The 23386-nt window shown below is 38.1% G+C and overlaps 1 protein-coding gene across 6 annotated transcripts in view; it reads left to right on the top strand.

The window, feature by feature from the left end:
* Window positions 1-23386, top strand: part of helz (helicase with zinc finger) — a 293579-nt gene that overhangs the window by 187620 nt on the left and 82573 nt on the right. For all 6 annotated transcript variants that reach the window (XM_060844736.1, XM_060844735.1, XM_060844734.1 and 3 more), the window contains one exon: window positions 16713-16926. In XM_060844736.1, coding sequence (XP_060700719.1) covers window positions 16713-16926 — 214 coding nt within the window. The remainder of the gene's footprint in view (window positions 1-16712; window positions 16927-23386) is intronic.

The following is a 23386-nucleotide window of genomic DNA, read 5'->3' as shown; positions in this document are numbered from 1 at the left end:
TGCATAACCAGCACCCCTCTACCTGACAAATATATATTGTCTCTGCTACAGATATGCCATAACTGTAATGGGTACCAACTATAAGATGCACTGCAGCAACTTGACAGTGCTCCCTCAACAGCATTTTCTAAATCCATGTGGCAATCCTCAACTAGACTAACAAATGTGGAACTCCCCTAACCGAGTTTCTGCCTACTTCTGCAAATGTCTCCTTGCCTGTCCTCTCGGAACTTTTCAGTGACCCTCTGATCTGTCCTGAGTGACCTATTGAAAACCTCCCAAACAGCTCCTCCCCTTTTGCTGGGATAAACTGAATATTGAATTGAATCTACCAACTCCTGCATCAGTCTATTCCGTAAATGTCACCAGTCTTTGATTGCCAGTTTGCTCAATACAAAAAATAGATTCAAACTGAGGGTTTCATCACACCTCCAACTTTACCATCTAGAAGAGCAAAGAAAGCAGGCACAAGCGCACCTGCAAATTTCCTTCCAAGTTTGCACCTCATCTTAGTATGGAAATATATCTCTCATATTTCTGTTTTTCCTTTGTCAATGTGTCAACATCCTCTGAACTCTTTTCTGAAAAGCAGTCACTACTTGGACTGCAATGAATCAAGTGGGGGTCTCAAGGACAACTAGGAGTAGCTATAAATGCTGTGCTGGCGAGGAAAGTGCACATCCCTGAATGAATGATTTATAACAAAAGCCTCAGCAGGACAATTGAGGGGCACTGGAGCTATGCAGTAATTACTGGCCTTCCAATGCATCCATAATTTGCGATTTTTTTTAAAAATCGCCTTTAATAGTGGGCAGGTTCTCTGAATGTTCAGGAATAATTGTAGGACCTATTCTTAGAAAATTCCTTTTAATATTTAGAAAGCAACTGCTAGAAATGTCTTCAGTTCCTTTTTCAACACCACTTTGTGTAAACATGTAATAGGTTATGGGATACTTGTAAGCTATCTTCCAATAGTGTGGGTAGGGTGAAGTAGAGTGCATATTGAATTTATAATAACGGAAACAATATGTTGGTGTACTTAGTCATTTTTTTTAAAGCTGCAGGAGGTGGAGAAAATACAACTGGTTGATCTACTTAGTCCTTTTTGTGTGCGAGAACATGACTCTTTTCTACTCAACCCCACACATAAGAATCCCTGGAGAGATGAGAATTTCAAAAGAAAGTAGAATTGCATGATGTTCATCAGTATTGTACCGACGACATCATGTAGTGAGCACATGGAATGTTGTGCAGAGTGATCCATTAATTTTGAAAGGCTGATTGGCAAAACTTCCTCCATAATTGACACCTCAATTTAGTTGGAGATGTATTTCTGCCTTGGCTTTTTACACTTCACTGAAAGTGCCTTTTGAAGAGCTTGGGGCACTCAATAAATGTGTGCTGTTCCCTAGGCACAGATATGGTGAACATTGCTACGGACTTGGCTGCCACATTGCTTAATCAAGAAGAATTTGTTTACCAGCAGTACTCCAGAGAAACTTTGATATTTTTACTGTTCTTTTCAGTTTTAAAGTGAATAAACTCACATTTAATTTGTCAGCCTCAGAACGAAAGCACAGAATTTTGCAACCAGGAACCTCCCTGTTTCCAAGAGATTTGATTTGGACTCTTTGGTGTCATCACTTGGTCATTCTTAATTTCTTCTCTTTCACGTATCGGCTACCTGGATGCTTTCCAGGCACTGTCACCTATCTTTCCTCAGTTTATTTAAAAAATGTATTTTGATTTGCAGATTTATTTTCTACAAGGAAATCTTTACTGATTCTAACCTAATATTTCCTCAGTGGCTTGCAATGGACTGGGGCTTTGATTTGTGTAAATGGTTAATGTGTTGAAGAAATGTCCAAGACCCGTAGTTTATCCATTCTGATTTGGTCAACTCCTAATCTAATCGAGAGTATTATCTTCACTGGGGTTTTGGTGCTTGTAAGGGTATTGCTTGGGTAAAAGAAATAGTGTGAATTTGAATCATTTTCTGATATGAGTAATTGCTACAACATTTTTTTCCCTAGCCACAGAGTCATAGATGGACAGCACGGAAGCAGGACACTCAGTCCAACTCGTTCATGCCGACCAGATATCTTAACCTATTCTGGTCCCATTTGTCAGCACCCGGTCCATATCCCTCCAAACCCTTTCTATTCATATACCCATCCAAATGTCTTTTAAATGCTGTAATTGTACCAGCCTCCACCACTTCCTCTGGCAGTTCACTCCATACAGGCACCACCCTCTGCATGAAAACATTACCCCTTAGGTCCCTTTTAAATTTTTCTTGTCTCACACTAAACCTATGCCCTCTTGTTCTGGAGTCCCCCACCCCAGGGAAAAGACTTTTGTCTATTTATCCTGTCCATGCCCCTCATGATTTTATAAATCTCTGTTAGGTCACCCCTCAGCCTCCAACACTCCAAGGAAAACAGTCCCAGCATGTTCAACCTCTCCCTATAGCTCAAATCCTCTAACCCTGGCAACATCCTTGTAAATCTTTTCTGAACCCTTTCAAGTTTCACAATATCCTTTCTACAGGAGGGCGACCAGAATGCAGACAATATTCCAAAAGTGGCCTAACCAATGTCCTGTACAACTGCAACATGCCCTTCCAACTCCTATAATGAGTGTTATAAAGCTCAAGTTTTTTCTTGTTCAATAAGTATTTTATTCTTCTGTGAGAGTGTTCAGTCACTGACCTCCATTTATTAAAAAAAATACAAAGTAAGGGACTACCAAGCCAGGTTTTCACTTTGAAAAATGGTTTATCCAGAAACAACAGAAGAAGGTTTAGACTGACAGTTCTGAGATGTTACAATGATCAAGAACGACACAATGTCTTTCATTACAAAAATGAAGGCAAGTAGAAAACCTTTTAGAGGCCTTCTGAAATATCAAGTCCAATAAGGTCACTGGAAATGTTTTCATTTATGTGGGAATCCAAAACTAAGTTGCCTTTCTCCTATAAGGATTGACGCAAGCAGTAGATGTGTCCTTTAAAAGGATAGCTTGATAAGTACGAGAGAGAAAAAAAATAGGTGTGATAATGTGACTGAAATGAACTGCAGTGAGAAGTGGTTTTCGTGGATTAGATGTACCAATATAGACCATTTGGGCCTAACAGCCTCGCTCTTTGATGAAAATTCTGTCAAAGCAAACTAGAGATAGGGTTGTTTGTGCCTCTGTGTCCTTTTTAAAATCAGAAATAATAGTTCTGTTTCTTTGATCCTCCTTTTTGTTCTAAAGATGTCTGCCTCACAATTTCCTTTCCCTATTTGAAGTTCCTTTGATGTTTCACACCTTATCTCATTGAAGAAAAGATTAGGCAGAAATCTTGTTTCTGACCTCTGCTAATGCCCTTTAAATGAATTTGTGAAGTTAATACAAGCAGCCCAAAATCACTTTTTTTCTTGTTCATTAGTTCGTTCCTTCTCCTCCCCAGGGGCGTGCCTAATCTCTCCAGAATTAACCTCTCCCAAAATTGTAGTTTATTTGAAATGCAGCATCTGATGACCCTCCATGATAAAAGTTGGTATCCTTTAAAGATTGATTTCAATGATACTTTAGGGGTGTAAGAAGGAATTAAATTTTAATTACCATTATCTGTATTTCATTCATTTTGTTGTAATCCTACACATTGTTAATAAAATATGAAGGAGACTTTCAGAGCAAAAAAAGGGGAAATTTTTTGACCAAGGTACACATTACTACATATTTGTTTCCATAATGTTCATGCATTTGGGACAGTCTACCTGATATTTCTGAACAGGATATTATTTAAGTATTAAAATTGAACTCTGATTTGTTAGTCTGCAAATAAATTATGTTTGTGGTCCATTGAATGTTTGATGTACAGTTTAGACTGTGAAGTTTTGACAGTGTCTGTTTTTGATGTAGCATCTCTTGAATAAAACTGCTGTCAGCTCCATCATTAATTGCTCTTGAATTGCATTGCAAGACTTTACCTTACCTGAATTAATGTCGAAGATTATAAGTGGAACAAATTATTGGTTACGTGCTGCCATACTGCATTGAAGCAGCTTCACAACTTTATCCACTGTGACAGCAAATATTTGAAGCAAAATTGTTTGTGCAATGGCATTAATTTTTTTGTGTTAGCAACAGTGTCACAGTAAATTTAGATGACCAACAAAGTAAATAATTCTTAATGTGTGTTGAAATCTAGCTCTTGGCCTCATTTATTCTTTGCTTTACTCTCTGTGCCATTTGCACGTATCTGTTACTGAAACTATGCGATTCTATCTGTATGCATATCAGTTGAGGCATTCAATTTTGACAAGTTAGACCTTTCTATAAGAAGTCAAAATGCAAGTAGAATTTTTAATTAAATGGCCTGCTTCTGCTCCTAATTTGTACATTTGGTGATAGACACAAAAGTGAAGTTGAGGCTATAGTCTGATCTGTCAAGATCTTTTCAAATGTCAGCAGGCTCAGTGCAAGCTTTCATTTGTATTTATATTTGGTATTCATTTTGGACAAGCTCCTTATTTTGCATATTCAGGAATTATGAACAGACAGCAGAATCAAGGTTAATAATTATAGTCATCATCTCTGTATTTCTGTCACCTCAGCTCCTGTTTCATCTTGCACTTCTTCCCCTTGACAGTCTAACTCTTTCTTTGTCAATTTGGCTTGTTTTGGATTCCAGGCACGTGACTCATGTGGCATGACCTCACGTCAGTTTTGGGGTATCTTGTTTTTTTTTGGTTGTTCTCAAATCAAGTAGTGAATTTGCTCCATAGGTGCCTGTCTGCTGTGTACCATTGAACCTACCAAACCAGAAGAGCCCAGGTTATACCCCTGATGTACTGAGTAAACCTCCTCATGATGTGGATGTACTGGGTTGGACAAGATCAAAAATCACACAATACCAGATAGTAGTTCAACACGTTTATTTGAAAACAGCTTCCGGAGCCTCATTCTTCATCCACGTGTTAGCACCACAAGAAGCAGATCTGAAAGCTTGTTTTCAAATAAGCCTGTTGGACTATAACCTGGTGTTGTGTGATTTTTGACTTGAACCTATTCAGTTAGGACACTGCTACAGTCATAACCATGGTAGGTACCATTCCTGTCTTAAGAGAATAATTGTCAACACTTGTTAAAAGATTAATTATAAGCTGATTGTGAGACTTGCAATAATATAATTGGATTGCATATGTTGCTGTGCTAGTTTTTCCCTTTCAACAACAATTAAGAGTTTCCACACATGCTGTTGATGGCCTGTCTGGCTGTTTGCCAGGAACCATTGATCGCATTGTGAAAGTTTCCTCTCTTTTCCCAACTGCAAGTTAGTTAAAGCTGTAAAAATTGTTAAACAGAGTAAGAGCGTGTGTGTATGTTGCGCACATGTTGTCTAAGTAGTTGAGAGCTGATAGCTCTTGAGCATTGTCTCAATGGATGATCTTCCACTATAGAAGTGCCTTTAATATATTTGCAGCTAATGAATTGCATTTGGAATATAATTTTATTTTTAAGGAAATGAGGCCAGGACTCATTTCTGCCAGCCTCTGAACTTGTGTACTTGAACAAGCCTGAAAATTTTGCGTACCAAATTCCGAAAGGTCATTATTGTAAGCAAATTTTTTTTTCTGTTTAATCTGTCTGAATATATACAACGCAAAATTAGATGGAGGATGGGGTTTATAGAGATTTCAGTTACAGCTTGCATTCCAAACCAAGATAGTGCCAAGCTTCTCTTTCATAGCTGAGGCTTGGGTGTTCCAATCCCCTCTATCCTGGCAACGAGTAGGCATCCTGAGCATATTCTCAGCAGTTTACCTCCCAAGAGTCTATGGATGGAGTTTAGTCATTTCAGATTGTACAAGATTAAAAGTATGGGCATGCTAAAGGCCCATATAAAGCATGCTATATGCTAAAGGTTATGATCTTATAAAGGGACAGGGTTCTTGCGTTTGGGTGGAGATACCTTTTTAAATAATATTTACATTTCTAATCTGAAAGCTGCTAAATGTTCTTGCTGATTTGGAAGTCAAGATTTATGCAATGTTAAGGCACCGGTAAAATGTAATGCTGATGTCAATCCAAGTCCAAGAACACAGAAAGAATTTACATATGTAAATAAGCCTCTGAAGTAATTTTGAAGAATAGTCACTCTTGTGTACAGTCCTCTAGTGACATCATATCTCAATAATGGGGTAAAGTCCAAGATTTAAAATGGCATCATCACTTCCCTCAGACCTAACCTCACAAATCGACTTCCTCAATCTCTCTGCCTTTGTCTCATCTCATGGTACTCCTTAGCAGCTGCATCTTTGATCTTTTAAAATCTTCTGTGATTCAGAATCAGTCTTCTACCACACACCTGTGAAGCTCCTTTCAAAGACACTTTACTTAACTTTGTTGAAGATGCTCAATAAATTGTTTGTGGTTATGTTTCCATCCTTTGTACCTTTGACTGCTGTGAAGTCAAGCAGGCAACAAAGAGTCACGCAACTCACTTGGGTAAAAATATATAGTTGAGAGAAAGAAAATCAGGTAGCTGCTCAACTTGGGATTTTAAGAACCGATGTGTGAATAAGGAAGTAGAGGATATTAAAGAGGATAAGAATCCTAAAAATTAAAACTAATGTCCAAGTTAAGGTTTCCCAGGTTTGCTAAAAACTGAAATTGCATTTATGAACTGCTTTTATGATTTTATAAAACATTGTGCTCAAAGGAAATCTTTATTACTTGCTTTCCATAACATTTTCTTGAGCACTGTTCTAATGCTAGGATTTGAGTTTGTGAACATTTTATTTCCACAACTGCCCCCTACTCATGATTTATCTTAACTCTAAGTTAAAGAAGCAGTAAGAGTATGTAATCTGGAATGTGACCGCAAACCATTTACCATATGTTTCTAAACATCATGCAGAAATTAAAATTTAAAACAATGAGGCACTGAATTGTCCATCCTATATCTCAAAGTCTTTCCAGCAACAGCCACTGAGCAGGGGTAAAAAAATGACAACCATGGCTGTGACCTCATTTCCTCTTCTGCACACCAACCCAAGAACACGGAGGCACACTGCAGCATCAACAACTGAGATCAGCTTGATGTCAGATCCTGACTCAAACCTTTTCTGTTTGCTTTGTACAAACTTGGGTAGTACATTTACTCACAACAATGTTTAGAAAATCATTGTACATTCAAATTTAAATGCAAGCACTTTCTCCTGGTCCAGTTCTCAAAGCAATTTTACTATTATGACCTTAGTTAATGTTAAAACTGGACAAGTCAAATCCCAGAATGAAACCCAACTTGATACATCATATGTTACTTTTTGGAGTTAGTTATGAGGTATTTAGTACTGAATCATATTCACACAACTCTGCACATGTTCTTTGACAACAAAGCACAAGTTTATTACATTAAAAAAAGATCAACGCTCTATGTTGAAAACGGATGTTAACGTGCACACCAAAATAAAGTTTCAAATAGTTTTCCCAGCACTGTCTTCTGTAGAGACTGACTTCCAAAGAAATATCAAATTTTATACTTAACTGGCTTTCTGTTGTTCCTTTTTCTATCGAAACAGTTTTAGAGTTCCTTTCTGTGTCTACTGGCATGAGCCTTTCACAATTGTGATAGCCTAAACTGTTTCTAACAATTTGAAGATCTCTATCCGTATTCTCTTAGTTTGGAGCCCCATAAATTGGAAATCATTTCTGCTAAAGTGACTTCTTCCCCTGCCCTGACCAGATTCTCTGGCCGGGAGAAACTGCATTGTCTCCTACCTTAAATTCCGGATTTTTCTGAATTAAAAACGTGATTCTGCTGAACTAAAACTTTGAGAGTTCAGTCTACCAGAAGCCTCCGGAGGGTTTCATGAAGGCTTTCTCACATCAGGCCCTAGTGTGTCTCCTCATGCTACCTTCCCAAGCTCATCTCTAAATTATTCCCTATCAAATTCTCCCACTCGAGACAGGTAAACATTCCACTGGTGGGACCTCCTGGGATTCTTGGCATTGGTGCCATCTCGAAAGCCCATCCATGCACCTGTTCAAGCAGTTTGCAACTGACCTGCATAGTTCCTCTCAACTGACCCAGATATGTCAGACTGGAAAATTAACATCTTGCTTGCCAGCAGGGACCTGAAGGCTATTCTGGACAGGGGTATGTGCAGTCACTGACAACAGAGTTAATGATGGGTGTCCAAGGTGGAGAGTCATAAGAAAAAACAAAGAGCTAGAGTTGTTGTGACTTCCTTGTTGAGAATTGTTGCTGTTTGGTTTCTGTCCACCAGCTGAGAGAATGAGGAACTATATATTAATAAGGTGAGGTGATATATTGCATATGTACATATGCATGCAAACAGCCCTTGCTGCTTACTAACAAACATCTTGACTTGCCATCCCATGCTTGGTTGGAAAATTAAACTTCTTGCTGTCAACATCAGGAATCGTTCACTACCATCTCAATGATTCTCCCAACCTTTTGCCATTAGCTGCTTCATTCATTGCTTATCAAGATTCCATCTGAATCTTCTGTTCTAAATCTAAACTAACTGCCATAACTTTACTCTGCCTGTCATAAACATAAGTGTAAGATCTTCAAGTGCAAGTTTATAGTTCCTTGTAAGTAAAGTCACAGGTAAGTAGCCGAGAGTTTGGTGCTGGAAAAGCACAGCAGGTCTTCTGGCTTACACCTGCAACATTGATTCTCCTGCATCTTGGATGCTGACTAACCTGTTGGGCTTTCCAGCATCCTCCACACGGCTCTGACCTCCAGCATCTGCAGTCATCACTTACTCCTCACAGGTAACTAGGAGAGTAAAGAATATGTTTGGTATGCTTGCCTTTATTGGTCAGTGTACTGAGTATAGGATTTGCGAGATCATTTTATGGCTGTACCGGACATTGGTTAGTTCATGTTTGGAATACTGTGTGCAATTCTGGTCTCCCTGCTGTAGGAAGGATGTTGTGAAACTTAAAAGGGTTCAGAAAAAATTCACAAGGAAGTTGCCATGGTTTGAGGATTTGCGCTATAGGGAGACATTAAATAGACTAGGGATATTTACTCCTGGAGTACCAGAGGCTGAGGTGTGACCATACAAAGGTTTAGAAAATAATGTGAGACGTAGATAGGGTCAATAGACAAAGTCATTTCCCTGAGGTTGGGAAGTCCAAAACTAGAGGACTTAGATTCAAGGTGAGAGGGGTAAGATATAAAAGGGACCTAAGGAGCAATTTTTTCACATAGAGGATGGTGTGTGTGTGTGTGCGTATAGAATGAGCTGCAAGAGGAAGTGGTGGAGCTTAGTACAATTACAGCATTTAAAAGACATCTGGATGGGTATATGAATAGGAAGGGTTTGGAAGGATATGGGCCAAATGCTGGCAAATGGAACTAGATTTATCTAGAATATCTGGTTGGCATGGACAAATTGGACTGAAGAGTCTGTTTCTGTGCTATGAATCTCTATGACTCTGTAATTTAATACAGTATAAACATTAATCTATTATCTACAGGAATTTGCTGTGCAGTTAACTGCATTCTTTGAAAAGATTTATTTGGTTGACTCTCTAGATGACTTTTTGGCCTTTTCCAAAATATATCTCCCTCTGTTTTTAAAACCCAGAGTCAAAAATCATGTGTTATATATATTATATATATTTATTCCAAATTGGGGGAGAAAAATTCTGTTCTTACTATACCTATGTTCTTGCGAGCAATTTGGTTCTTGCAGCATCAAAACCTGTGGCTCCTTCTTAACCCTATAAATCAGGCACATTTAGATTCCATGAGTTTTGATGAGATTAAGAAGTTTTAGTAGTTCATCTGTACTGTTAGAAATGTGTGTCCCAATCCAGTTGTTAACTGAGCTTCAGGTGTTTGAGTAAAGTGGTTTTTGACTGACTTTACATAGTAATATATTTAGGTATTTTAATATTCGTGCAGAATGTTAAGAATGGCCTTTTCTCATGCTAACTCGAAAGGTTTGTTAAAGAATTCATAGTCGCTGCTATTGTTGTCACCATCTTGCAGCTTTTACTGGAAATGCATCAATGCTACTTCACATCTGCATTTCCCAGTAAGGTTTCTCATCTGTTTTATTCTTCTTTTCTTCCTTAGTTAACATAGCTGAGGTGGTTATGTTTGATTTGAACATAAAGCTGCCTACATCTCTTTATCTATGACCTCTATGTGAATGCTCATTCGTGACCGAAGGAAAGCATTCATGTGTGTTTTGATGTGGAAATTGAAGTTACTTTCATTTTTTTGTATTTTACCTACATTCCTATAACCCTATTTTTAATTTTTTTCAAACCCATACTTCATTTTCTTTAAATTTTTTGTGGTCTGTTGTCCCTTTACCATCCCCCCCTTCCCTACATCCGCGCTCATTCAATTTTTATTTTGTTGTCTTAAAACCATTAACGTGGCAAATTGAATATAGTTCTAGACAAGCTGCTTTCCATAACCATTCCAGTGGTTCATGTAAGCAAATTTCACTTCAATCAACAGCAGCGAGTAAAGCTTAAAGCTCAGCTGTCCAAAAATATAAGCGTGACTAATACCTTGTATAAATCTGCAAATTGAATCTGAATCTCTAAGCAAGATAATAGACATTAGTACTGCAAAACGCAACCTTTGAGAAGCACTCGGTACTAAAATGAATGAGCAGCTGCTTTCATAGGGCTTGGTTCAGACGGCTAGATTTTTATCTATTCGTGGTCAATGGGTAGAAAACCTAACCCAGGAAATTTAGGCAAGATCTGCTTTGGAAGGGATGCATTGTAATTTTACTGCACGTTGCCTCAGACTCTCTCGTGGCATTTTGTACCCTGGTCTACTGTAAGGATGAAGTTTTGCATTTTTTTTTAAAGTCATCTGCGAAAGTTGTATTTCTTAATCTCAAAGCTATTCACTGCCAATAAAGTGCTTTTAGTGTAATTGATGTTGTAATTTGGAGAAATCCGTCAGTCAGTACACGCCGTAAAATATTGTGGACTGTGAGATACAACACCAGATAATTTGTTTTTGATCGTGTTATTTAAACAGTAAATATAAATCAGGACTCATAGAGCACTCCTTTCCTCTTCAAAAACTGTGATGGATTTTTTAAAAATGTCCATCTGAGGGTTTAGATGCATTCTTCAATTAAGGTATCATCTGAACAACAGTATCACTAACAACGTGCATTTTCAGTTTTGCACGTATCATTTTACATAATGTGCTTAAATTTCAGTGAAGCTTGAACTTATCGTCTGCAGGCTGAGACCTTGAACAGAAGCCATTGCTTCCAGATGTAGTTCAGGATGAGATTCCAATGCTGTACTGTTTGTGTGTGTTCCCTGAGAGAGGAAACTAACATTTTCAAGGGTACTGACAGTGATTCTGATCAGCATAAGATAATCCAATTGTTCTTTACTTTGGAGTTTGGAAGCAGAAATATTTTACTTTATCACATACAAGTCTATTAATGTACCTTCCTTTTTCAAGAGCATTTTATAAGTACTTCATCCAATTTATTTGCTTCTGTCAAGAGTGAACTATAAAAGACCAAAAATGCCGTTAGTGGGAGTTTTTGTTTCCATTTTGATTAATTTAGGTGATGCTCATCAGACAGCGATATTTATCTATAGCCAGTGTGAAGATGGTAATGAGTTTTGTCCCTTGAACCACAGCAGCCCTTGTGCTGCTGATTGTTTCCACAAAAATTCTTAATAACGTGACAACATCGAAGTTTGTCCATCAGGACAGTTTGTGAGAAGAATTTGGAGGTTATGGGATTCTCATGAATTTATGCTACTTGTCCTTCACACTAGTGAAGCTCATAGATCTTGAAGCTATTATCAATCTAACCCAGTACATTTATGAAAGATCTGCTTTTGAAGGATGCATTGGTAATTTTACTGCACGCTGCCTCAGACTCTCTCATGGCATTTTGTACTTGGAGTTATACTGCAGCTGTGGTATCCCAGTGAGGTAGTGAGGATGGAATCCAGCATGAAAGATATTGATTAACTGAATTGTTTTTGATTAGACTTTTCAGTCTTGATTTAATATTTCACCAATTCTGAAGAGAGTATTCCATTTGACTCCTGATTGGAATCATGCAATGTTTGTTTTACTTTTGCATTTGAAGGATTTTTTTCCCATCCTAGGCTTTATGAGCCATGTAGGTTGAAAGCTCTGGTAACCTGGTTAGACCCCATCCAGTTCTATTCACTGGTGAGTAGAAAGTGAGGACTGCAGATGCTGGAGATCAGAGTTGCGAGTGTGGTGCTGGAAAAGGGACAGCAGGTCAGGCCTGATGAAGGGCTTATTCCCGAAATGTCGATTCTCCTTCTCCTCAGATGCTGTCTGACCACACACTCGACCTATTCACTAGTGAGGCCAACCTTTGGATGACTCGTCTAGCTTCACTTTTTCTTCGTACACCTTTATCTTATATTCACAACAAAATTCGCTATGAAGACTACTTAAAACACATTGTCAAGGCAGCTGATTATAGAGCCTCTTAGAATATATTTGTGCGGGTGTTAAGTGTTCCAGTGTATGGCGTACCTGTATCTCAGTTAAAGTTTATCGTTTTTGCTTTATTAATTTTTTAAAAGTTATTTTTGTATGTTCAGAAAAAGATTCAACCAAAAACCTTTATCTGTCACCTTATTACCTCATGAAAGCAACTAAGTTCAATATTCATGAAATTTAAAATGATATTACAAGTGTTCTGCCTCTGTAGTAATCAAAGCTTTTGCCTCCAGTCAGAAATGTTGTAGATATTTTTAAATGGTAAAGAGACTTTCAATCATGTTGATTGAATGAGACATTATTTATAAACAGCTTCCAGCACATATCCAAACCACGGGAAGTGTTAAGGAATGGTAGAAAATGTATGTATTCTTTTTACTACTTCCATTTTCAGTCCTCGTCTGCAGATGTTTGAATGATGGTGTTAATTTTATCATAATTGTGTATTTACTCACGTTCAAATAGTGGGCATTAAAATAGATTCCGCCTGATAGAAATTATGTATTGGATTAGGAGGTGGATTTTTATTGTGTATCTCTAAATGGATGGAATTTAAAAACAGGTTTTGCTGCAGTTGTGTAGGGTACTGGTGAGGGTGTGCCTGGATTACTGTGTACAGTTTTGGTCTCCTTACATTAGAAAGGACATACTGGCACTGGAGGGTGTGCAGAGGAGGTTCACTAGGTTGATTCCGGAGTTGAGGATTGGCTTATGCGGAGAGATTGAGTAGACTGGGGCTAGTCATCTTGGAATTTAGAAGAATACTGGGGATCTTACAGAAACACAAAATTATGAAGGGAATAGATAAAATGGAAGTAGGAAGGTTGTTCCCACTGATAGAATTAGGGAATATAGCCTCAAAATAAGGGATAGCAGATTTAGGATTGAGCTGAGGAGGACCTTCTTCTCCTAAAGCATTGTGATTCTGAGCACTTCCGTGCCTGCTGAAGCAGTTGAGGCTACCTCATTGAATGTTTTCAAGGCAAATATAGATTTTTGAACAGTAAAGTATTTCAGGATGATAGCGAGTGGGCAGGTAAGTAGAACTGAGTCCACGAGAAAGATCAGTCTAGATTAGAGTGGTGCTGGAAAAGCACTTGGTGCTTGAGGGGCCAGATGGCCTATTCTTGCTCCTATTTCTTAAGTTCTTATGTTCTTAAGTAAAAACAGGCAAGTGTACAAAGACTAGACTTCCATTCCAGCTTTCACCACCTGACTTATCTAGAATTAAACTTTAATAGCCTATCCAGTGTATGTTTGTTGGCAACCAACTTTGGAGTCATTGCCATTGAGCCTCATCCTAATTGTGTTTGATGTCCACACATTCATATTCATTAGTTTCTATTATTATCATCATAGAACCAGGTGGAAGGAATTTATTCTATCATTGAAGAACTATCCAATTACACCATTTTCCCCTGTTATCCAATTAGCCCCAGTCTTCTGTCATCCAATTAGTCTCATTCCCCTGTTCCTTCAACATGACACTTCAAATTTGTTGTTTTAAAATGTTTTAATATGTAACACTTCAACCAGTTGCAGATCTCCTAGTGCCAATCTGCATGAGATCAGCAGCCCCAAACTACAGATATTCATCGAACTACTGAGGAAAAAAGCACCTCTTGAGATTGATTATTTTATCATTTTACATGGGTTCACTTCATTGGAGGGCGATTTAAAATGTATATTCCATGAATTGACATTGGTTCATAAGTACAAAATGAATTGAAATGCTGACAAAAGACTCCCACCAAGCTGTATCATTTCAGGGCTTTCAGTTTGAAATGCTGCCAGTAATATGTATAGATATTAGAAATTCTTGGAATAAAACTTTTCAGCAGCAGATGGTATTTTCTTTGGGAATAGTATGTTCACGGAATGATTTTGTCTTGAAGTTATATAGAAATAATTATTTGTGCTGCTCTCCAATTTGAGGCCTATTACGATTCTTTTGTTTAAGCTTGGTGATTCTTTTCCTCTTTCCTTTGTTATTTACTTTGATCTGCTCATACTCCATAAACTATTTGAAGTCAGACCGATAACCTGTTTTAAGCTTCCAGCATTATTCCTACAAAATTGTCTTACATGTTGTGGAGCAACTTGTTTTGTTTCCTGTAACTCTTCCAGTTGCCATATGGTGGCTGAGGTTGGGAATTTGATACAGGTGAACCTCCAAGCACAAGTCTTTGCCATGTTACTGATTGATAGAACAATAGTACGTACCAGTATTAATTCAATGCTTGTTATAAAACAATTTATACATGATTACCTTAGCCTCATGCCAAACTCTTTCATTAGTGCAAAGGCTTAAAATTATTATTGAAATGCATTCATCAACAATTATGAAATCTCCCAAGGTCTCAGTTATTAATAAATCTATTGCATGTCATCTTCCACCACTCACTCAAAAGTTTTTTTTCTGTACAATTGACACAAATTTCAAAAAATACAGAACAGCATTTTAACACTATTTTGTTTGAAAATATTAGTACTATATTATGGTGCTTTACCTTTATTTGCAAACTTCATCCCATTCTTTCTTTATCTATTTCAGAATAGACTTGTGACGTGTATTTTGCCTCCTGTCCAGTTGCTATACAACATTGAGTGTGATTTCTGTATTTTTACAGAATTTACTTTAAATGACAAGTTTTTTGACAAGGTTCCCCATGGGAGACTGGTTAGCAAGGTTAGATCTCATGGAATACAGGGAGAACTAGCCATTTGGATACAGAACTGGCTCAAAGGTAGAAGACAGAAGGTGGTGGTGGAGGGTTGTTTTTCAGACAGGAGGCTGTGACCAGTGGAGTGCCACAAGGATCGGGGCTGGGTCCACTACTTTTCTTAATTTATATAAATGATTTGGATGTGAGCATAATAGGTATGTTTAGTAAGTTTGCAGATGACACCAAAATTTGAGGTGCAGTGGACAGTGAAGAAGGTTAACTCAGAGTACAACGGGGTCTTGATCAGATGGGCCAATGGGCTGAGGAGTGGCAGATGGAGTTTCATTCAGATAAATGGGAGGTGCTGCATTTTGGGAAAGCAAATCTGAGCAGGACCTACCCATTTAATATTAAGGTCCTAGGGAGTGTTGCTGAACAAAGAGACCTTGGAGTGCAGGTTCATAGCTCCTTGAAAGTAGAATCGAAGGTAGGTAGGATAGTGAAGAAGGCGCTTGGTATGCTTTCCTTTATTGGTCAGAGTATTGAGTACAGGAGTTGGGAGGTCATGTTGCGGCTGTACAGGACATTGGTTAGGCCACTTTTGGAATATTGTATGGAGTTTTGATCTCCTTCCTATCAGAAGAATGTTGTGAAACTTGAAAAGGTTCATAAAAGATTTACAATGATGTTGCTAGGTTTGGAGAATTTGAGCTATAGGGAAAGGTTGAATGGGCTAGGGCTGTCTTCCCTGGAGTGATGGAGGCTGAGGAGTGACCTTATAGAGGTTTAGAAAATCATGAGGGGCATGGATATGATAAATAGACAAAGTCTTTTCCCTGGGACGGAGTCGTCCTGAACCAGAAGACACAGGTTTAGGGTGAGAGGGGAAATATATAAAAGAGATCTAAGGGGCAATGTTTACACGCAGAGGGTGGTACATGTATGGAATGAGCTGCCAGAGGAAGTGGTGGAGGCTGGTACAATTGCAACATTTAAAAGACATCTGGAAGGGTTTATGAATCGGAAGGGTTTGGAGGGATATGGGCCAGCTGCTGGCAAGTGGGACTAGATTAGGTTAGGATATCTGGTTTGCATGGATGAGTTGGACCAAAGGATCTGTTTCCATACTATACACCTCTATGACTCTAATTGCTAATATCTACACATATTACTGGCAGTATTTCAAACTGAAAGCCCTGAAATGATACAGTTTGGTGGGAGGTGGTTTGTTAGCATTTCAATTTATTTTATATTTCTGAACCACTGTCAGCTGATGCAATATACATTTTAAATTGCCCTCCATGAAGTGAAACCATATAAAATTCTAAAATCAATCTCAAGAGGTATTGTTTTCCTCAGTAGTTTTATGTATTTTACACCTGTATTGTTTTATGAATGACTTCTTGGTTTGTGTGCCTGTACGAATGTAACTTTCTATACCTGGTTTAAAAATGCATTTCTTGATAATCTGAGCTGTTGCAAGTTGAGGCTGAACTTCATTTTAATCTCCCTCTTGCTATCTCTTCAAGGAAATTCTGGGAAAGCTTCATTGATATCTGTCACGAGAACAACAGTCTCCATGGCATCACATTTGAGCAAATCAAGGCACAGCTGGAGGCACTTGAGTTGAAGAAGACATATGTCCTTAATCCGCTGGCTCCAGAATTCATCCCGAGAGCTCTCCGACTTCAGCAGCCAGCAAATCCTAACAAACAACAACAGCAGCAGCCATCTCCACCTAAGGTACAGTAACCCTTTCTAAAAATGTTTCTTCTTGACTTCTGGGTTCGAGCTATGTTCTATTTAAATGCTTGTTTAAATTGAAACCGCTGATATCTGTAGACGTATTTGAATTCATAGTGGCACAGACTGATACGTAATGTCACAATGTGACAGCATACAGCTTCTTTCCATATACATGGTTTAGCGATTTTCCTATCCCAACCCTCCAAACGAGGTATTTTCCTTGAGGCAGAAGAAAGTAGAGGCCATGTCAGTTCAACCATCACGTAATAATCAATTCTAAAGGACAAAGTTGTTTTTTTTAAGTAAACATGATTGGAAATGAACTAATTAGCAATAATGAGCACATCTTATCAATAAAGGATGTTTAAATTTGATTTGGCTGAACTTCCTTGGACAGTGAAGACAATTTTGCAAGTTTTTTGTGTCTGCTGCCACAAACCTTTCGCAATTCTGATAGCCTGAGCTTTTCACTTCTAATAACTTTTTCTGTAAACTTGATTCCCTTACTCCCGAAAACTCCTCTCCCTTCTGAACTGAGACCTCAAACTTGTGTTATGACACTGAAACTAAACTAATGGCTTTCTGGTCTATTGTAAATTCCGCAGTACAAGCATTCCATCCATTTAACATTGGCTTTGTTCTTCCAAGCATTTGACGACAATCAGATGCTTTCTCAATTGATGCAGTTAGCTTACTATTCCAAATGACTTTCAAATCTGTTTCATAAGAGAACTTCACAGAATTGACCCAAATTCTTCTGTCTCTATTTAAAATCTAAATACCATATACAACTTTCATCACAATGCAAGTCATTGTTTATGCATGAAGGCTTACTTAAAGATTTTCTAGTATCAATAATACCAAGAGAGGATTAACAATCCAGAGTAATGACACTACTGACTTTCATATAAAATACTTAAAATTGAATAATGCAATAAGTTTACTTTGCATCTTTTAGCTGACTGTAGATGCGTCTTTGAAATCACTCCAAATATTGATGAATCTCACTAGTTATTTGTAACTCATCATGATGCTTTGTTCTCTTTCTGTCTTGAGCTATTAAAATTTAATTGACTAAACAGGATTTTACAGCGATGTAAGTTTGGACCCTTTAGATTGAGTTTTAACTGTTGAGAAGATGCATTGTTTTGCAGTTATGATATCTGGATTTGTTAGCATGGCGCTGTAGGCAACTGAGAATTCACACATTGTTCACCTTATCCATGTTGTGATTGTTGAAGTATGAGATTGCGAACTGAATTGATTTACTCTAAGTACAGAGTTAATCAAAGTAATATTCAGGACAGCACCAGCCTGGTAGTATTATTGTTACACAATTAATCTGGCGACCCAGTTAAGTTCTGGAGACCCAGGTTTGAATCCTGCCATTGCATATGGTGGACATTGAATTCAATAAAAATCTGGACTCAAATGTTATGATGACCATGAAACCATTGTCAATTGTCAGAAAAATCCTTCTGGCTCATTAGTGGGAAAGAAACTGCCATCTTTACCTGATGCGGCCAACATGTAACCGCAGAACCACAACAATGTGGTTGATTCTTTACTGCCATCATGGTAGTTAGGTCAATAAATGCTGGCATAGCCAGCGAAGCCCTCCTCCCTGAATGAATTTTTAAAAAGGAAAAACTGAATTAAGTAAATTTTCAAGTGAGATTAAAGTAAAAAGTCTCTTGGGCTTCTGGCATCATCTGTTGACAGGTTTCTGACTCAATAGCTTCTACAGGACCAGTATGTTTGATTCTATACATTACAGCAATTACTATATTTCAAAATTACTTAAATGACTAAGGAACTTTGGGACATACTGAGTTAATGAAAAGCACTATATATCCACAAGTCTTTTCATTTTATTTATTCTTTTTCTTATTTTGGAGAAGACACTTAATCTGCTAACATTTAAACCTTAACATCGGTTCATTCAACTGTTTGCATGGTGGCACGTACATCAAAACTGTTAAAAGAATCCAACGAGGGCTGTTGAAACTATGTTTCTGGAGCTTTATTGAACTCTTAGGTTGCCTGGCAAATTTGTACTTTCATTCTTCACTGCTTTGTTCTATTTTTAATCTCTTAAGCCTGGAGGTTTACACAAAGCTATTGAGTTCATTAGCTGAACTATATGTGTAAGCAGTGATTTGGCCTCAACTCTGTTAACAATATCACTTCAATCTCCAAAATCCTTTTAAATTCAACAGTTAATTTAAAACACCAATTCAGTTATCCGAATTCTTTCCTTGGATATTTTGAGTTTTTCGTCCGTTCCATACACACTCCACATTCGCCTTAGCAGAAGCCTTTGAACAGTGAACATCACTTCCTTAGTTGCTTGCTACACCATGTCACTTCAAGATCAGCTCCTTCCAGTTTTTTGATGTGGTTTAGTGGCCATAGGATTTAAGATGTGAATTGTGTTTCTTGTTAACCTCTGTGACCAACTTTGTTCTTAATCATGGTTCTGTTCACTACCTTACTGTGCTTCAGGCTCTAGTGTTTTGAAATTTATCTTTTCCAGACTTGCACCCTTTTTCTCCTATAGATGCTGACTCATTCATCAAACATCATCTGGTCACTTGTTCAACTCATGATTCTATCAGAAAATGTTTTATTCCTTTATTAGATCTGTAAATATAAGACAGTCACTTATAAATCCAGTAAGAACTTCAGAGGTCATTTCTTTACCCAGTGAGTGGTGAGAATGTGATACTTGCTGCCACAGGGACTAGCCGTGAATAAGATTAATGAGAGGCAAAGTACGTGAGGGATCTAGGTATGTCAGGTCAGCGGGTGAATGAAGTGGGATGGGAGGAGTCTCATATGGGTCATCAAAAAAAACACGGACCAGTTGTAGCAATGGTCTGTTTCAATGCTGAGGTTTTATGTAACAATTGGAGCTTACAGCAGAGTCAGGTGGAAATCCAGATTGGTGACTGAGTAATTACTCAAGACAGAAAAACACAATACCCCAACCCCAAACATTGCAGGGAGGGCCAGTTGTACACAGGCGTTGTCTTTGCTGAGATCAATTAATGCAGTGCATTCACTTCCTGAGAGCAAATCCAACGTATAAAAACTGAAAAATATCATTCCTATAATTGGTAGGTTTGTAGATCATTTATGCCAGTATATCAAATGATGGCTGTTGAAGTTGACGGCCATCTAGAAAGAACAACAATTTTAAACCCTAAAGCTTTGATTCTAATGTTCTAAACATTAGGACTAAAAATTCTAACTTTTAGAATGTAAACTTTAATGTCCATGTATATGATTGTCTTGAGTTTTCCTTCAGTTAAGATGTGTCTCCTCTGTTACACTTGTTGCTTTCAACAGTCTTAATGAATAATTTTTATTTATTCAGCAAGCAAAATACTATTTCTTCTATTTCTTTGTTCATCCATTTATAAGATTAAAAGCTTTTTTAAAACTTCATAGCACAACGAGGACTTGCTAACAATAATCTGCATAATCAGCATGTTTCATGAAAGAGTTGGAATTAGAGGCGATTAGGAAAGGTGACCAAGACCATGACCTAACATTGTTAGGGGTGTTTGAAGTTGGAGATTGATTTAAAGCAGTAAAATAAAGACACAATAGGTCAAAGTTGCAAGAACAAAGGATTGATTGAAATGTACAATGTAAGTTATAAAATCCGTCAGAGTGGAAGAGGGAAGCCAAATCTGGGAATAGAAATAAGAGTTGCTGGCAAATGAGGAGGCTACATTTTCCTCTGAAAAGTTATTTGCAGAGGTGAATGTGAAGGGCATATGGGTTGAATGAATGGATGATTTTTATTGTCACATGTATTTTATAGTGTGAAATACAAAACGTGGAGAAAACCTTTCATTCGACATCATGACCTTGTGCCATTTTGATGGATTTAAGAATAAGAGGAAAATGAAAAGAGAAGTCCATCCACGTTTGAGTTCTGAACCGGCTCAGAGCCATCACTGCTTCGCCTCTGTCTATGCTGGGTATCACTGTTGCCTCACAGCACCAGGGACTCTGGTTCGATTCCTGCCTCGGGCAACTGTCTGTCTGGCATTTGCACATTCTCCCTGTGTCTGCGTGGGTTTCCTTCAGGTGCTCCAGTTTCCTCCCACAGTCCAAAGATGTGCAGGTTAGGGTGATTTGGCCATAGGAAATTGCCAATAGGTGCATTAGTCAGGGGTAGATATTGGGTGGGGGAATGGGTCTGGGTGGGTTACTCTTCGGAGGGTCGGTATGGGCTTGTTGGGCCGAAGGGCCTGTTTCCGCATTGTAGGAAATCAAACCTAATCTGCGCTGGACTGAACTATTGTCAAAGTCACCAATCCTCAGGTGCCGTGTTTTGCCACTCGGCCAATTCACCTCTGCTGCTGCCCGCACCAAACACACCAGAGCCTGAGTTGCATCTCTCGCCACAATCCACCTTGTCGATGTCTCCGTGATGCACTTCTGCCATTGCCAGAGCCAACCAACAGTGAAGTCACCGATCCTCAGGTGCCATCTTTCACCAGTGGGCTACATCACAAACATTGCCTCTACTGATGTAACACCAGCTGACTCCGGGGTCCAGGGCTTGCTCTCCTTCATGTTGGACTCGCCAAACCAAAACATCCAAGGAAAAGATTCAGATGGGAAGCCATTAGAGGTCAGCAAAAGCCACTTTGATTGGCGAATGGGACTTGAAACCAAGAAGCAGAATGTGGATAAGAGAATTCTGTCTGAACTGAAATTTCCATAATATGAAGCTTCAGGCGACAATAAGGAGAACATTAAGAATTGAACCAGGAGCTGGTGAAAGCATAGATTAGGACTTTTGGCAGAAGTGATGGTGGCAAGCATATTCCAATTTCTTGAGTCTCAGTTGCAAAATTTGAGTTGTGTAGTCTTCAGCACTTTGAAAATTCAGCCATTATTAATTTAATTCAGAAATCTGAGTTTAAAATTGTCTATCAATTTTATTTCATCTTGAGCCCTGCCAAACCTTTATTGCATTGTTGTTCTTTTTCAAACACTTCTGTTAGATATTTGCCTTGGGGTTTGTATCATATGAAACAAGGGAATGATTTTACAGCCTTTTCTGTTATCCGTGTTATCATCATCCTCTTGAATTGATTCAGCTTTGAAGAATGGAAACCTACATGACAGGTTCTGATGGAAAGATTTCATTTTTTTTACACTTGTATTAAACTTATTATTAATCTGACTTCAGGAAGGAAAATATCAAATGAATAATGTAATTCTTACACTCTGGTAATTGAACAGATGTGTCTTTTAGGAGCTCAAATATAGTGATTTTATCTATGTTGTCTTCTACATTGAGCTGCACCATATACAGCTAAATGAAGCATGCTGTTTTAAAATAATAAACATGTTGTCATATTGTATATTGGAGGGTTTGTACTCACTAAGTCAGTGATTTGTTTAAGATATTGATGTGTTTTTCCTTTGAGTGATTGCTGAGTTCCAAAGACATGAACTGAATTTTAAAAAGTTCCTTCAGTGCACTTAAGGACATTTTTGACTCTCTAAATTTATAGCTAAGAGAATAAAGTTGTCTGAAACCTCCTTTCTGGATAATGCCACTGAGGTGACCCTTAACTTCCATGTCTACTACATTTTCAAAGCTATTACAAATCCAAACATCCATAATTGTGCTCCTGTTTCAATTGCTGTGTACTACATAGCCATTCACGTTAAAAATGATTAACATGTGAATGCTTCTGTCACACTGGTCTTTAGCTGATCTTCATCTGCAAAGATGAAATGTTATCCAATTTGGCCCTGAATCAGATGGTCGCTGGGCTCTCGGGCAGTCTAGCACATAGCTAAGTCCAGGAAAGAAATGAATATTTTGAGAACAGAAAGTGCTTTTGATATGTTGCAGAATACACTATCATGCTTTGTGTCACTTCTTTGCAGAGCTTTGTTTGTCTCTTCCAATGAAGTAATCATTGAGTCACTTCCATATAGATTTCTTTCTTGGCAAACACTGACGGATTTAGGATTGACAAAAGATATTAGTTCTGACAGAGGCACTGTTTTGCCCACTGATGCTACAAGTACTTCAAATTTAAAGTTGGTCTTTTGTTGTTTGAGGTAAACCTTTACTAACTGAGAGAAGTTCCTTTTTTCCAAAATCAGTAAAGCCAGATGTGCTATATTATAATACATTGCAACTAGCGGGAATTGTGTTTCTACTTCAATTCATTCAGTCAGTGACTGTACTCTGCGGTAGTTTCCCCTTAGCAAATTCATCTTTTCTATCTGCCATTGCTTGCAAAGCAGACTTCATTTTGGTTATTACTAAGGATATTTTTATCTCCATTGCTTTGCAAGGCCCAGTGCATAGCCAGACAAATAACAGTTTGTAAATTCTTGCTGGTGCAACATTATGGGACAACCCACACATCTTTAACAATTAATTCCTATAATGAAATTAATTTCAATACCT

This window comes from Hemiscyllium ocellatum, chromosome 25, assembly GCF_020745735.1.
Source record: "Hemiscyllium ocellatum isolate sHemOce1 chromosome 25, sHemOce1.pat.X.cur, whole genome shotgun sequence".
Classification (NCBI taxonomy): Eukaryota; Metazoa; Chordata; class Chondrichthyes; order Orectolobiformes; family Hemiscylliidae; genus Hemiscyllium; species Hemiscyllium ocellatum.
This window is presented reverse-complemented; position numbering and strand designations above follow the sequence as displayed.